The 15,171-nt window shown below is 41.7% G+C and overlaps 1 protein-coding gene across 2 annotated transcripts in view; it reads left to right on the top strand.

Annotated features, from left to right (window-relative positions):
• foxj3 (forkhead box J3) overlaps positions 1–15,171 on the top strand; it is a 77,997-nt gene that overhangs the window by 20,875 nt on the left and 41,951 nt on the right. For both annotated transcript variants that reach the window (XM_057361987.1, XM_057361986.1), the window contains exon 2: positions 10,108–10,556. In XM_057361987.1, the coding sequence (XP_057217970.1) occupies positions 10,236–10,556 (321 nt within the window). In that variant the 5' untranslated portion in view covers positions 10,108–10,235. The remainder of the gene's footprint in view (positions 1–10,107; positions 10,557–15,171) is intronic.

Raw genomic sequence — 15,171 nt, 5'->3', positions numbered from 1 at the left:
GACCGCACACACAGCCTGTGTCATACTCGCGCGTCTCCCGCATCTCGCGGACGAGCCGTTTAAACTCGACGCGCACACACAGCCTGTGTCATACTCGCGCGTCTCCCGCATCTCGCGGACGAGCCGTTTAAACTCGACGCGCACACACAGCCTGTTTCGTAATGACGTTTATAGTAGGCTACTTGAGTCCGGCTCCACACGGGCATCTGGCAATATGGACGAGGCTTGAAGCACGCGCGCACCCTGTGTCAACTCACGCCTAGCTCCGCGTTTCAAACAAATGTAAATTCTATCTAACAGTTTTGCTAATTTCACTTGGATGAAATTAAACATTCAGCACATTTTCTACTTGTTTTAAAAAATCCCACATACTTAAAAAATAATAAATCAGCCTATGTAACTATGTCTATGTCACTAATAGTGTACACTGGTATTTGGATTCTATTGGTGTGATGTAATCGGGAAGTTGGGAACCAATTGAACAACAGTAAGCCCTATTTGAATAATGCCCTAAACACACTACAAAAATGAATTTTGTAATGGTTTTAATGGAAACATTTTTTTTGTTTTCTTTCAGCAGGGTAACTATACCCATACTGTGCTCCACACAACAATATTGAGCTGAAGCTTGAATTAGAAAAGTTAAAATCGCAAATCAAATCGCAATCGCAATGTCTGTCAAAAATATCGCAATTAGATATTTTCCCCAAATCGCACAGCCCTACTTTGTATTGTATAGATATTTTCAAAACCCAGTGACAAACATAAAGGGTGACTAATAATAATGGTTTTTAGCAAAAATAAAAACCACAAAATATGGAGATACAAGGTTTCAGAAGGGCAGCAGCGATATGAGACACTCTGTTTAGGTTTTGTTTTATTCATTGTGTTTTTATTTATATGCAAGCCCTTATAAAAGTTGCACTTTATTACATGTTCAATTTTAATTGGCAACATAATCTGAAAAATGCTAAAATAGCTATATATATAAAGCTGCTGCTTTTTTGGTGGCAAGCCTGGGCAACCATAATGTGGTTTTGGTCCTATGTCTGCTAACCAGTTTTAGCTGATTACGTTCCTCTCAGCTAGCTTCTATTTTCTTGCGAGAGACAAGTCAATAACAGTCAATAGGCTGACACTGCTCATTCATTCAGTCATTGTGGAGGACAAGGTCAGCTGAAGGGTGTTGATGGAATGTTTTAGTGAACATCTGTTTTAACCCACCAAAGATTGAGATTTAAATTTCATGCCACAAATTAGTGAAAGGAAATGACTCGCTGCTACTGCATCCTGCCCTAACAAGATCCTGTTGATATCTGTGTGTGTGTGTGTGTGTGTGTGTGTGTCTGAGAGAGAGAGAGGTTTGTCCGTCTCTGATTCATTTATCCTCCGCTATCTAATTTAAACTGGTTTCCATTATTTAATTAATATAAAGCTAAGTAAATATCTGATAGAGCTTAACGTTATGTGTTATGTGCAACTTTGGAGGCTTAAGAATTTATGAAGTGTGACACTTAGCAGCTTTTTTGCAGCTGTGACAATTTAACTACCAAACAGTCAGATTAATGACACTTGTGGTCATTTGTCAAGTGACATATTCCTTGTGAACAAATGTCTTCCCCAAAGAAAAATAACTACTGAGCCTTTAGCATGCACCAAAATTTCAGACAGAGCTCTACTATTCAGTGGCCACCACCTTCATTTTTGCTGTTTTATGACTGCGTTCCTCTTGCAGAGTGAAAGTCTGCTGATGTCTCCATAGCAGAGCCAGAAGCAAGAGTGGTGTACTTCAACCTTAGTGTAACATGACCTTATGTGAAGTCCCCCCCAGTCCGCAAGGTGCCGCCTCTGAGCACATACACCCATTGCCCCTGTAGCCCTCGATGGATCGTTTTACATCCTAATTAGGGGATATAGGGTCTTTGAGGTGGTTTCCCTTAGTAATGAATGAATATGTATCAGTCAGCCACATTGAAATATTTGTTTACCACTTTTAAGTTCTGTCGTGAGGTCGGTTTTGATCGTCAGAACTAAATAGCTATTTTGGAAAGCGCTCACGTTGTTTCTGTTTCCCTGCTTTCTATTTTGGTCAGTTAGGAGCTTTTATCAACATAACCTCTCAGAGCAGCTTTCAGCCAACAGCAGTCAAAACATTTTGTTTTTCCTGACAACAATCAAATTGTTTTAGTTTATTTTCCCCTATATTTTTAATCATAGTTAGTATTTAATGTTTACAGTATTGCTTTTACTATTGTCGTCTGTTAATTTTGGTTTGCTTTCCTACATTCTTCAAAACATCTTTTTTTTGTGTTCAACAGAACAAAGAAATTTATAAAGCAATTTTTCCTACTATGGTAGTCAATGGTGGCCAAGAACTGTTTGGTTACAAGCATTCTTCCAAATATCTTTCTCTGTGTACATCACAACAAAGAAATTTATACAGATTTGGAACAACTCGAGGGCGAGTAAATGATGACAGAATATTCAGTTTTGGGTGAACTGTTCCTTTTAGTCACTAAATATTTATAATAATCACTTCCACCAATCCAATGGTGAAGTATATATGCTTTTCTTTTGTCTTGAGGCACCTCCTTTTTAATTGCAATAGAAGCCTTTAGAAACTATATTTAAACACTATAGGCTTGATGAGTAATCAGATGGCTTTATACTCTCACCCATCGAGAATATTGTTGGGTGGATTTCTTAGTCATCATGCACATCAAAGTTGCCCTTGTAAGCTATTAAAATAAATATTTAGAATAGTTGTTTCAGTCGACGGCACTTCATTGAGCATTGCCTGTTAAAACCCAGGTTTCACATGTAAAAGAAATGTATAAGGTGTTATTATATGAGGTATTTATGTTTATCAGTAGACTTGACCAGGAATCAAATTCCTCTTGATAGTAGTTGGTCAAGTTTACAATCTCCCTGTCATCTGCTTTAGTTTCTTCATGTCTCATTATAGGTGGAGTGACTTGCGATGCAAGTCTTTTCTTTTTAATCTTCAACCATGGCATGCTTGAAGGGTCCGTGGGACTGTAGAATATTGACAGCATGCATATCTCCTCGCCTTAGTTGACATGGGCTCTTCTCTGCATAGTCTTTTAAAAGCGATGGTTAAGCTCAAACATCAACAAAAGATGAAACCATTGACCTGTGACATAATCCTCTAATCTCTAGTGCGCTGCTGCATTGTGCAACCACAGATTCCGATGCATTATCATTCTGGGAAAAGGGTTAGTCTTTATTGTGGGTGGTTGCTTTTCAGCTGCAAAGTTGCTCTTTGAATTGGTCGTCGGCGCAACCTTAAGGGTTTTCCCTAGATGCCTTTAGGTGAAACTACTTATTTTGAGTATTATTGAACTTTAAATACATAAATTAGCCCAGTTTTATACTTTGGTTGGAGTTGGACTATAATTTTTGTTTATGTAAACAGAAAAAGCAGGCCAACATTTAACATGGCCAGCAATACCAGTTAACTTCCGGGTCTGTAATTGACCTTTTTTCTATAGTTGTCTCGCAGAAAGTAAACTGCGTCAGAGCGTGCCTCATTGACAGTGTTGCAGCTGTAACACTCAAGCTTGTGGGTTTCAAGTCACCATCTTTATTCCATATTTTCATCAGCCCTCGCTGGTATTCCCCCTCTGAGTCATGTTGTCTCAGTTCTTCATTTCCTAAGGGATTAGCCCCCTTTGACATATTACGCACTATGCTCACAACCTCAAATTCATAAAAGCGTTTTGTCTCTGCATGAGCTCGAGTTGACGTCTGTATTATTACTTGCTTTTAATTTTTAAATACCTGAAGATTTATTGTTACATCAAGGTGAAGCTGCTTGTCCTTTAGCGGAATCGTAATCGCTGTGCATTGTCATAGGGAGAGTGAGAGTAAGAGGTGCATAATCTGTCTCAGTCACTTCTTTCGTAAATCAGACATTGTGTGAGCACTAATGTGAATTTGCCCCTGGTGGAAAGTAAAGCATTTCCTTTTGGGGGTGCTGGAATGACAGCCAAGAGGAGGAGGGGTGACTGCAGTAAAAGCTGCAAAATGAGTATAGGTGTCAAGGAGTCACATTTTAACAGTTAATGATGCAGCAGCAGCCAGCTCTGCCAGGCAATAAACTCTTTAATATGTTGTTAATTACTTCTGAGAGATTGGATATTGATTGAAAAGCAAAACGGTTTTAATTATAACCCAAGTGTTAATGTCATCCCAAGTGTTGACAATTTTAGGCCTACGTGAGATGAACTTGAAGCGGCAGAGCCGAAGCCATTGGTTTATTTACTTTTTGTGACTGAATAGTGCGTCTTATTTTTTCCAAGTAGATCTTACAATATGTTTTTTTCCCTGATCAATATAGATCAGAGTAGATTTAGCAAGCAACATCTGATTTTAGGAAGGTGGATGTACAACACGGTCCTTAACTCTCAGGGATGATTTGCAAAATTAACATTGATTTCCCTCCGCCAGCCATAAAGAATAGATGTTAATACCTTCTTTATCGAAGAGGTTTGGATCCCCCCCAAAAAACACGTTTGAAGCACAACCAGTGAAATAGAATGCTACATGCAAACTTGATTTGTTCCGTATTGCATTTTAATAATGCCAGTGATTTTCAGCTTCTGTCTGCCGCGGCTCTGAGTCTTCATTGTGCCGCCCGCTGCATATAGTAGGAGCTTAGCATTTAATTGGCAAGGAAAGGAAGAGGGAATTCTGATGAGAAATGCAGGGGACAAATGATTATTTTGCTAGAACCTTAAGTGCTTTATTTGAGATTCAGCGGTGGGCTCTGGAGTGACTGCCAGCTTGGCACTGGTCTGTGTTTCTCGGGGGAGAATATGTGTGTTAATACGGGGGCCGCGGGCTCACAAAGCGGTGTAATTGGGTTCGCATGGTTGGTGTCAGGGCAGCATCACGGCTCCGTACACAAAGGGCACCTCCCAGCCAAGCTGCTAGGGACGCAGAGACAATCCCCCTCCTGATCAGGCCTGTAATTCACTGGAAGGGTTTATTGAATTACTGGAATGCTGAGCATCATTTTGTAAGGGCCCGCAGATTGCACAATGAGCCAAAGGCCTTGTGTTTGTCAGCGTGTGCAGCTCTTAGCCGCCCGCCTCTGAAAAGCACTGCGAGTGGTGGCAGACTGCTGAGAAAATCTCTCTAATGTCCCCAAATGGCATAATTACTCTTGCATAAATTCAAATTCCTTCCTCTCTTTTCAGTAATTATTTGAGTGTATCTGCATCAGAGGTTACAACGCCTGTTGTCTCTGCTTTTAACCCCATGTGACATCCTGCAGCTGATTAGCCCGTAAGGAATTTTCTCGGCTCTCTCAGTGGGTATGAGTGCAATGCCTGCAGCTGGTTGCTGACGTGCGGTTCAGTCGGAAAGGAAAAGATCGTTCATTGTCGCCTCTTTTGTCGTTCACATTCTGATTTGTGCTTCAGGGTGAAATACTGAGAACAGGAATTCGATGTCCGTTCGTCTCCGCATTCCTGGCCCTCTGGGCTTTTGAAAATCCTGTGGCTTTTACGTTAACCTACTATTAACACAGTGCCACATTTATGATTATCAGCTTCTTGGATGTGTGCTGCTCTCCGTTTCTCCGCAGATAGAGTGGCACTTTGCGGTGACTGGCAGATTAATTATGGAGTACATGCACGCGTCCCCTGCAGACGGCTGAGCTGGGGAGGTGGGAATCTACCCTCATGTAAAGCAATGAGACTGGCGCTCCGAGGACACACCACCCTGGCCAATGTGTAGCTGCCAAACCTTGTTACTAGAACACGGCTCCTCCAGCACTTGACATAAACCCCGAACGCATCAGATCTCTCCATCTGTGCACGCTGCCTTAAAGGAGTTTCTCGAGCAGGCCTGGGATCAGCGCTGGCATCCGACAGACCAGGCTGAGCAGCAGTCTCACTGTGACAAGCCCTGATCTGCTGCAGGCTGTAATAAGCCGAACAATGTGCTCGGCTGGCAGTGAGCACGCAGCGAAGCGATAATTGACACATCCTAAAAATGCGAGTAACGACTGGGTTATTAATGCTCTCATCCTGGGGGTGGTTTCAATGCAACCATTAAGCCTTTAATGGAGAGGGAAGACTGACATTTGAAAGCTGTTGCTGTTACCTACTTTTCCATTTAATGAAGATGACTCTGCTGGCTGGCCACGACGAACAATTACAGCACTCGGCATTTGGGCGCAATGTTGCGCCGCTGCTATTTTAGTTATTCTTGTTTTCAAAAATAACCTGCCATGGGTGCCCAGAGGGCTTGGAAAAAATGAGGAATCTCCTTTGGACTCCGGGGCAGGTGAGAGCATTTCCCACCCCTCCCTTGCGGTCCCACCCGTGAACGCTAAAACAACACAAGCCTTTCTACACGCTGCAATAATGTTGTTGATACGGGAGACATGGCCGGAGTTTCGGTTAGGAGTAGAAAGCCAAGGGCTTGTTACTAGGTTACATCACTGTTGTTGTTGTGAAGCGGTGTGCCAGGTCTTCAGGCACTGTGGAAGAAGCGCATAGAGAGCGATTCCCCTCTGCCGAAGCCAAGTTACCACCCCCCAATGGGGCCTTCTCCATCGCAAGTCTGCTTAGTAATCCACATGACCGTGCACACACACGAGTACGCTTGCATTTGTTCCGCAAAGTATATATTTGTTCTTCACCGTGTTGAAACTGTGTTATGGTAAACATACGGTGTGCCAAAACAATTAATGTGATGTTTCATCAGCACATTTGTTTCAAATGCTCCATATTGAGTTGTGGAAATTGTTGTTAGGAGTAATTGTCATTATTCGATTACTATAGGATCGTAGTTGTGCCGTTTCACCTTGATTTCTTTAACGCGTTCCATTAGAGGATGAATACAATACAGGACTTATTGGGTTTTTTTTCGGTTCAGCAAAGCGTTTTGATAAAAATCTGCCTTTAGGATAAAGTATATATTACATTCAGGTTTGGTGACTTGCGATAAAATGCCACACATGCATTACATCAAGGAATTTGTCAAACAGCAAGTTTCATGAAGTCTGATCTGCAATAGGTCCTCTAGAAAAGGTGTGAATATTTATTGCTAAAGCTGCAGTTTGTAATTTATACGCTAAATGTGAAAAAAAACCTAGTCATTTTAGACAAGCTCCCCAAACACTCTTATTTTCAGTTCTTCGGGTAGTCATGCCTTATATTATTTGAGCCACTATTGCTATATCAGGATGCTCAACCAACAGAGCAATGTTAAAAGAGCTTCAGGGCCACAGTGTTTTCCATGTTGTTTTTGCAGTACTTTAATGCACCCAACACACATTTCGTCCAACTTTCAACGAACACTCTATCACTTCTCTCAAAACTAATCAAAAACAGGACAACGCCATTGTTTTCAGAAATCTTCCAAATATAGCTGCTAACTCCAGCAGTGCCACGCATTTGTTGAAATGGACTCCCAAGGGTTTACCAGTTAGTAGACTGAACTGGCTGGGGACGTGTGTATGGCTGCCAGCCACATCCCTTTTTTCGCGCCAGTCAACGCATGCTTCTTTTGCCCAGGCTTCTACAGACTGTAACGGAGTCCTCTGTACAGGTGCCAGTGTTAATGAGGGCTGATGCAGGCTGCACTTTACTGCCTGGCACTGCAGAGGTGCAGTAATTAACACAGCAGAGCTCCTCGGAGCTTTGCATTTTCTACATGATTCGGTCAAATTGGCAGCAGCTCTGTAGCAAGTGCCTGAACTCCTCTGAAATGACTACTGAATGACAATAAATTCAAAGATATTTTTGTTGTATGGTGAAGTGAAAATAAGTGCATAGAATGCTTGTGGGCTATTACAGTATGTAGGCTTGTGAATATTAAAATGTTTATTTCAAATGAACTTTTAATCAGGCTTTTTTATAATAAATAATAATCAATAATAATAATGAGGATTATCAGTGTTTTATAAGATTACCTTTCTGTTGGTCATTTTGACTTTCAGAACCATGAAACTTTGTTTTGAAGTCTTGATGTTTGTATCAGTTATTTTATTGCAGTTTTCAATGGCTGCTTGTTTTTTAAAATTCTTTTAGAACTTGTCATTTTGAATGATCAATATTTTTGTTTTTGTAAAGAGTTTCTTAGTAATTCAAGTTCTGCTGGGCTGCCCAGAATATTAACAGCTAAAGTCAAGTTTAGTTTTCCAGATTAAACCTGATACAGTATTTCGTTTGTATTCTTTATGCTTGTAAATGCTATTGTAATCATCTGAATGTCATCATGTAAGATGATGTTTGAACATTTATTTTTAACTTTGTTGTATATATTCAATATATTTTTATGCATAGGGGTGTGACGAGACACTTATCCCACGAGACGAGACACGAGACTGGGTTCACGAGAACAAGACGAGATGAGATTTTTAAAAACATCCTCAATGATGAAATATATAGGGGAAAATAGTATTTTATTCACCTTAAAATCACAAAATGCAAAAATGTATGCATTTTAAAACGAACTTTTATATTTCAATGAATTATATAATATGCAGTAATAAACTATAAACACTGCAAAATGTTTTGTAACAAACTCAATCAAAAGAGGACAGGAAAAGCAATGAATTGTTTTTAACTTTATTAACTTTGTATATAGGAAATGTTAAAAAAAACATCACCAGTTTGATATTCAATATTAATAGTCATTATATGAATTAATAACATTCAGAAAGTTAAGAAAAAAAATTTAATCCTTAGAATCGGTATCAGTATCGGCAGATATCACTCTGAATAATCTGTATCGGTGGAGAAATTTACTATCAGTGCTTCTCTAGTTTTCTATTTTAACTTAAATATTCTGTTTTTATGTGTTAATCCATACTATTTTTAAGGAATCCATCTGGCAGGCACTTTTTTACAAAGAAACTTCCAGAACATTTTTTCAGTTTTCAGGTTTACTCGCCTTACCTTTTACATTTATCTTGCTACTGTGACTGCAGTCTTCCTGGCATTGCTTTTTGGCATTGCAACATGCATGCATGCAACTCTTTCATTTTGTCAGCACTGCCTGCGTCTGCCGTATATGTATATGAATCTCAGATCAGATGCATAAAACAATGTGAGCAGTCCACCCTGCATATATTTCATTTGATTTAATTTAATTAGTAAACGCCCAAAGGCGTTCATTTTCTGCAAGTGAAGGGAGTGTGTGCGAGGATACTAACTTACAATTTTAAGCATGCAGCTGGATTTGTGGGTCCCATTTTTTCACTGGGAAAAAATCTTTTAAATTAAAGGGTCATGACTCACCTGTATGGCAATGACAGAATGATGAGAAAAGAGTTTGTTTCGTAGCAGTGGCCCCACAGACAGATCTCATTTATCAGGTTTCAGAGCCTCGCGCTCACTTTTCACGATCGTAGAGGAATTTCAATGAGGGTGTCTCTTTCGGGTCCCAGGAGAACCGGGGAGGTATTTTTATACTGAGATTGTCTGAATGATATGTGGGATATACCCTCCCGTGGTGCCTTTTTCCAGTCTCGTTGGATTTAGCCGCCTGACTGTGTACCTATGCAATAGGACGGGCCTCATGCTACTGGTACTAATTTAAGCCGGAGAGGGCAGTGTGCCTAAAACGCAAGGTTGTTTGTGGGTGTAGGGTGCAGCCACAGAGAGGGATAAGAGACTCGAAGCGCTGACGTCAGAGCCGAGACGGAAAGGGGGAAGGGTAGACCTAAAGTACTGCCCTCGGGAAAATTGAAATTCCTTGTGAACCGTTCCCCCATTTGGCTGGCAGTTGTGAAAACAATTCCGCAGCATTTACTCAGTTTGCGGCTCAGATTACATGTAGTGTGAGTCAGCTGCAGGGTGCAGGCCGGAGGTAGGAGGTGGGCCAGACTGCTTGGCCAGTCTGTACAGTTTAATGTTTTTTTTGTACTAGTTTGCATTTCTCTTCAGATTATTCTGTAGCTTCTCTCCAAAGAGATACGCTGCCCGTTTGAACGTGCTAATTAAAATGACATCGGTTCCAGCCGAAGTGGTTCTAACTACGAAAGTGCCTACACTCTTCAGAGGCGATCGCTGATATGCTGACAATATCGTGCAATATAATGATACCCTCTCTTGCTCTTCTCTGCAGGTTCCGTTTTGAGTGACAACAACAAAACATTGATCTGAGGGAACTCCTGTGTTCTCACCACAACAGATCGCCACCCCTTCACCGCCCCCCTTGCGCTACTCCACTCCGGAGCCCCACGACCTGCCACCATGACGTCGGAGCTGGAGAGCAGTTTGACCTCCATGGACTGGCTGCCGCAGCTAACCATGCGGGCGGCCATTCAGAAGGCAGACGCCCAGAACACTCACGGGCCGGGCATGGCTAAGAAGAGCGCCTTGCTAGATCCCAACACCACACTGGACCAGGAGGAGGTGCAGCAGCACAAGGATGGCAAACCGCCCTACAGCTACGCCAGCCTAATCACGTTTGCCATCAACAGCTCGCCAAAGAAGAAAATGACACTTAGCGAGATCTACCAATGGATCTGTGACAATTTCCCTTATTACAGAGAAGCTGGCAGTGGGTGGAAGGTAAGGGCATAGAAGGCACCGCGACGTCAGCTAATTTGTCATTATTTGCTTTCTACCCATCAGAGACATTTGCATGCACACAAGTGACGTCCCTCTACTTAAATTCAATCAGTGTACCGAATCAGCCCTGAATTTAGTCAGAGGAGACTGCCAAGGTTAATGTGTGAAATTATTTTCATTTCTTATGCTGTCAAGGTTTTTTTTCCTTGCCGAGGAATATTTTGAAAATATCAAAGCAACAGCCGCAACGCTCGCTCACACGGCGCTATTTTGCGATCTGTTTATGACCATTAATATTTGACACAGTATCTTGTCTTTTGTAGACAGAGGAAAGTAAAGGCTCTTTTTAAGACACAAGTATGAGAAGGGAAGTGTGTTGATATTCACAGAGCCAGATCCAGCCACACAAGCCATAGAAAAAAATCCCCTTTCATGGCTTGTATTATTCATGCCAGATGCCTTGATAGAAGTCCATTATGTAGAAGAGAGCTATTGCTGTGTCACCATCTCAAGGAGCATATGATATACAGAGATGAAGCCGTGCTGATTGCCTTTTAAAGAGCGGAGATGGAAATTGATATTAGAATGAGCTTTCCAATCAGTTGACATTTATTGGCAATAGAATCGGTAGCACGGCTTTGTTGCAGGGAGACAAGATGTATGCGGTTCATATCCGTGCGATACACAGTCCGTGGCGCGTGTGCCTGCATGTCTGTTTGTGAGCATATTTTTACACCCACCAAGCTCTTTTTGCTCAGTTGTGAATGATATTCATGTTAGTGTACATGCAAAGGCAACACATGATTTTGAAAGTTTAAAAATCACTTAAATGCGACTGCTGCTTGTTGATAGATGATAGATTTTACTTGATTTTGTACGATAACTATAATCAAAACAACAAATCATGTTGCACACTGTGTATTATAAAGCTGCGTATTTTAATCATGTTTCTCTAGGTGTTCTTTCTAGAAATAAAATGCTACAAGTAAAAAGATTTGTATTTGCAGACGGCGAGGTGAGTTTTAGTGGTGACGTGGTGCATTTAAACTGAGAAATGCGTTATAAAATAAACTGATCTGGGTCTTTTAGATATCCCTTTTTATTCTCACACCTGGAAGATGCCTGTACGTTAAATTGTTTGGTAGCACCCTAATGCCTGCTGTGACGGCCTTTCTTTTTTCTCCCCCAGTACTCATTTCGCACTGTGGACAGACAAACCTAATGGATTTCTGCGTTTTTTACCAAATTCACTGAAAATGCAGTACAAGGTTGCTGCCCTGACACGTTTACTGGGAGACGGCTTTCCATTTTGCTGGAATGTAGCCCTATTTCAGGAGCCTTGTACAAAGAGGAGACCTGCTGCTGTTCTCACTGATGGCCGTTAATTGTCACATTCCCGCTCTGTAGCATGTATTGTTACAGCTATTATATTGAGGATCCAGCAGCCTGTCAGTTTACAAGAGGCCAAATATGCATTCAGAATATTAGCATTCACTTTGAACAGCTAAATAAGTATAGGAAAAAATTGGCAATTTGTCTGTAATTGGAAGTGTGGGGCAGCTTTTCTTTTTATCTATATTTTAAAGACGTATCTAAAATCAAAGACAGATCCATGCTGTGGTCGGTTTCTGTGAAGGTGATCTTGTTTCGATGCGTGAGACGAACTAAGGCGCTACAGCGGCCACACTATGTGATGTGGAAAATAGCTTGTGTAAGCTCAGGATATAGCAAGAGAAACACATCTCATGGGTGGAAGAGTCGAGAGAGTTTTCAGATAGGAAAACAGATCAGTTGTTTGTATTAAGAACTGTATAACGGCAATACCAGCGTCTCTTTTAATAAGGGGAAGAGCGTGAATCTCACTCCAAGCACCGTAGACTGTTGTTTTAGAGAGATGTTTTTGTGTCAAAAGCGTGTGCTGCTATATTTGTGCTTTTGCACATATAGCGAGCGTGGCAGGGGTGAATGTAGGTCTGTGTGCAGTCATCGCCCTCCATCTCTCCACATCCCCCCTGAGATGTCGGCGGTAGGAATTTACGACCCAGCGCACGCACACGTCTGTTCTCTATGATAATTCTAGCTGTGCCGGAGAGATGAGACCGGGCTAATCCAGGCGGCGGCAACTCATTTAGTCATCTCAATAGAACTCCATTAGCCAACGCTTTTAAGAAATATCAATAAGTGCTGTCAATAAGAATAGATAATTCATCAAGGTCAAAAAAATATTAATGCAGTATTAGGGGAGACGGATATATGTAGCTCTAGATGAATTTTAGCACACTCTGTCTCTGCAATATTATGAAACCCGTAGAGGTTTTTATTTCATTTTTGAATGCTAAAATAAAAAATACAACATAGTCCTCGTTTCAATACATCACCGCTCGAATTCATGTAATGCAGACAAGGTTATTCACAGTCCCAGAGGGGTTTTAATTAAAGATCAAATTCTTAAATGTGATTTGTATCAAAGTATTGCTACTGCGAGTGAACCGCAGAGTGTTTTTCAGTTATTTAGCGACTGCACTGATTATTTAAAATGTTAGTTTTGCCACAAATAATAATCCAGGGGTGTCAAAAGTCCTCTTGGCTACTTGTTTGTGTGATTCGAAATCCATAGGAGATATTTAGAGAAATTTCCAAGCAGTTTTTTGTTCTATAAAGATGAATGTAGAAATTTCACTGGCGTTGACTACTGAAATGTTATTATTGCATTATCCCTAATGCTTATTTCGCTTTGCAAAGCCCTTACTGTATATATTATACCTGTTTTATCCAGTCTCAGGTAATCTGTGTACGAGTGTAACCTCTCAAAAGTGTGAATACGATTCATTTGTTCTGTCTTGAGATGAGAGGCTCACCGTTCCCCATCAGACCCACTTGTCACTGATGAGACATTTAATGCTGTCAAGGTGCTCCGGCAGTCTTTGAGTTTATGGGGTTGACACTAGTTGGCCCCGGTCAGAGCTGCTTCTAATGAATTGAAAGCATCGTGGTCCAACTGACCAAAGTGTTCCCCCCGGCATCCTCTGTGCTGTTTGTAGGCGAGCGTGTGACCCTACAGCACTTACGTTGAGGCTGCAACAAAGTGCAACCAGGCTAAACCTCAGTTTAAAAGCATTAAATGTATGGGTGTTAGAGGATTATTAAGGACCCGGGCCATGTGAAAGTCCTTGTTATCCTCTGAGAATTTTCAATCTCTGTTTACACAACAGGTTTGTAATCCAGCCACAGAGCAGACCGTAATCTGATCAGGCTTTCTGAAAACGTGTGGCAGTGACAGATTTGACAGAGCGGTCTGATTATGATGGCTTTGCCACGGCCAGCGCTCCTCCTCAGAATACACAATGCGGTTCTGGCACATTCTAGCCTAATTGCTCCCTTATGATTTACGAACTATCCTTCCTGGAGATTGCAGGATTACTTTTCACGTCATGGTTCTATCTACTTTCAAGCTCCAAGTTGGGGATTTTATTGCGCAGACAACTCGTCTCAAAAGAGCAAACACCTCCGAAGGAATTCTCCGCATCTTCCCCTGCATGCAGCAGACGCCAAAGAAAATCCAGAGTAGTTCTCGAGTCGTAGCCAGTTAAAATACGCCTGAAATGTTTGTTCTCGAATTTCTGCTGTTGCTACTGGCGTGATATTCTGCACTTCTATACCTGCAGAGGCGAAAAGTGTGCAAATGCTTAATTCCCCACAAATACGGTTGCTCGCTTTTTCCAAAGCTGTTTCGGCTCATGCAAATGGATAAGTGAGTTTGAATGTTGCCCTGCTTAAAAACGCTCTTGGCACTTGTAAGTGTGTCTAGACCTTGCTTCTTTGATCTCATTATGAAATGCAAATGCTCACCAACCTAAACAGATCAAAGGTTGCACCCGCTGCTGGGCAGCCGACCTAATGGAAGCCAGGGGGGATTGGCCGTTTTTCTAATAAGTGATTTGGGCGACTGCTACGCCCTCTGGGCGTTATTTGCTTGCGAGCTGGGGAACACTATCTCTTAAGTAACTAAATGGCCCAAATCCCAGTTTTCCTGGCCTTTATTTAAATGTACATGCACAGGTAAGAATATTGCACTTTTCCATATCTCTCAGCTCAAGCTTGGCGTATAAGGTTTAGAATATTAAGACGTAAAATTGCTTCAGTGCACTCTGATTCTCAGTTTAATCCCCCAGCAAGGATCATTACGCAGTTGAGCATTTCACAAATGGCTGCCTGATATTAAATTATTTAGATGCTTAGATACATATTGATAATATGTGTTTGCTTGCCAGCCACTAAAACATGGTGCCGCCGTACAGCACATTACAATAATTATAATATATATTTTTAGTTCAGCAGTCTCACTCTTTCTCTGTTTTTAATTGTGGCAGCAGCAGAAGTGGCTGTGTTGGTGGTGGGAGTGGTGGTGGTGATTCATGCACAAGCCAGTTTGATCCTGCTGTGTGGCTGGCTCTAGTGTCAGGAAGCTCCTGCCTGGCCACCCGCCCACCAGCCTCACCTTGCCCCATCCCACTCGTACCCCCGCCGCTCACTTAGAGTAGGTGGGCAGAAAGCATAGCGACTCACCAGGTGGAGCTGGCAGGAAGGGCACTCGCTACACCTCGCACAGCTCAGG

The sequence above is a fragment of the Triplophysa rosa genome, linkage group LG20, assembly GCF_024868665.1.
Source record: "Triplophysa rosa linkage group LG20, Trosa_1v2, whole genome shotgun sequence".
Taxonomy (NCBI): domain Eukaryota; kingdom Metazoa; phylum Chordata; class Actinopteri; order Cypriniformes; family Nemacheilidae; genus Triplophysa; species Triplophysa rosa.
Note: the sequence above shows the minus strand (reverse complement) of the source record. Positions and strands in the feature narration are given on the sequence as shown.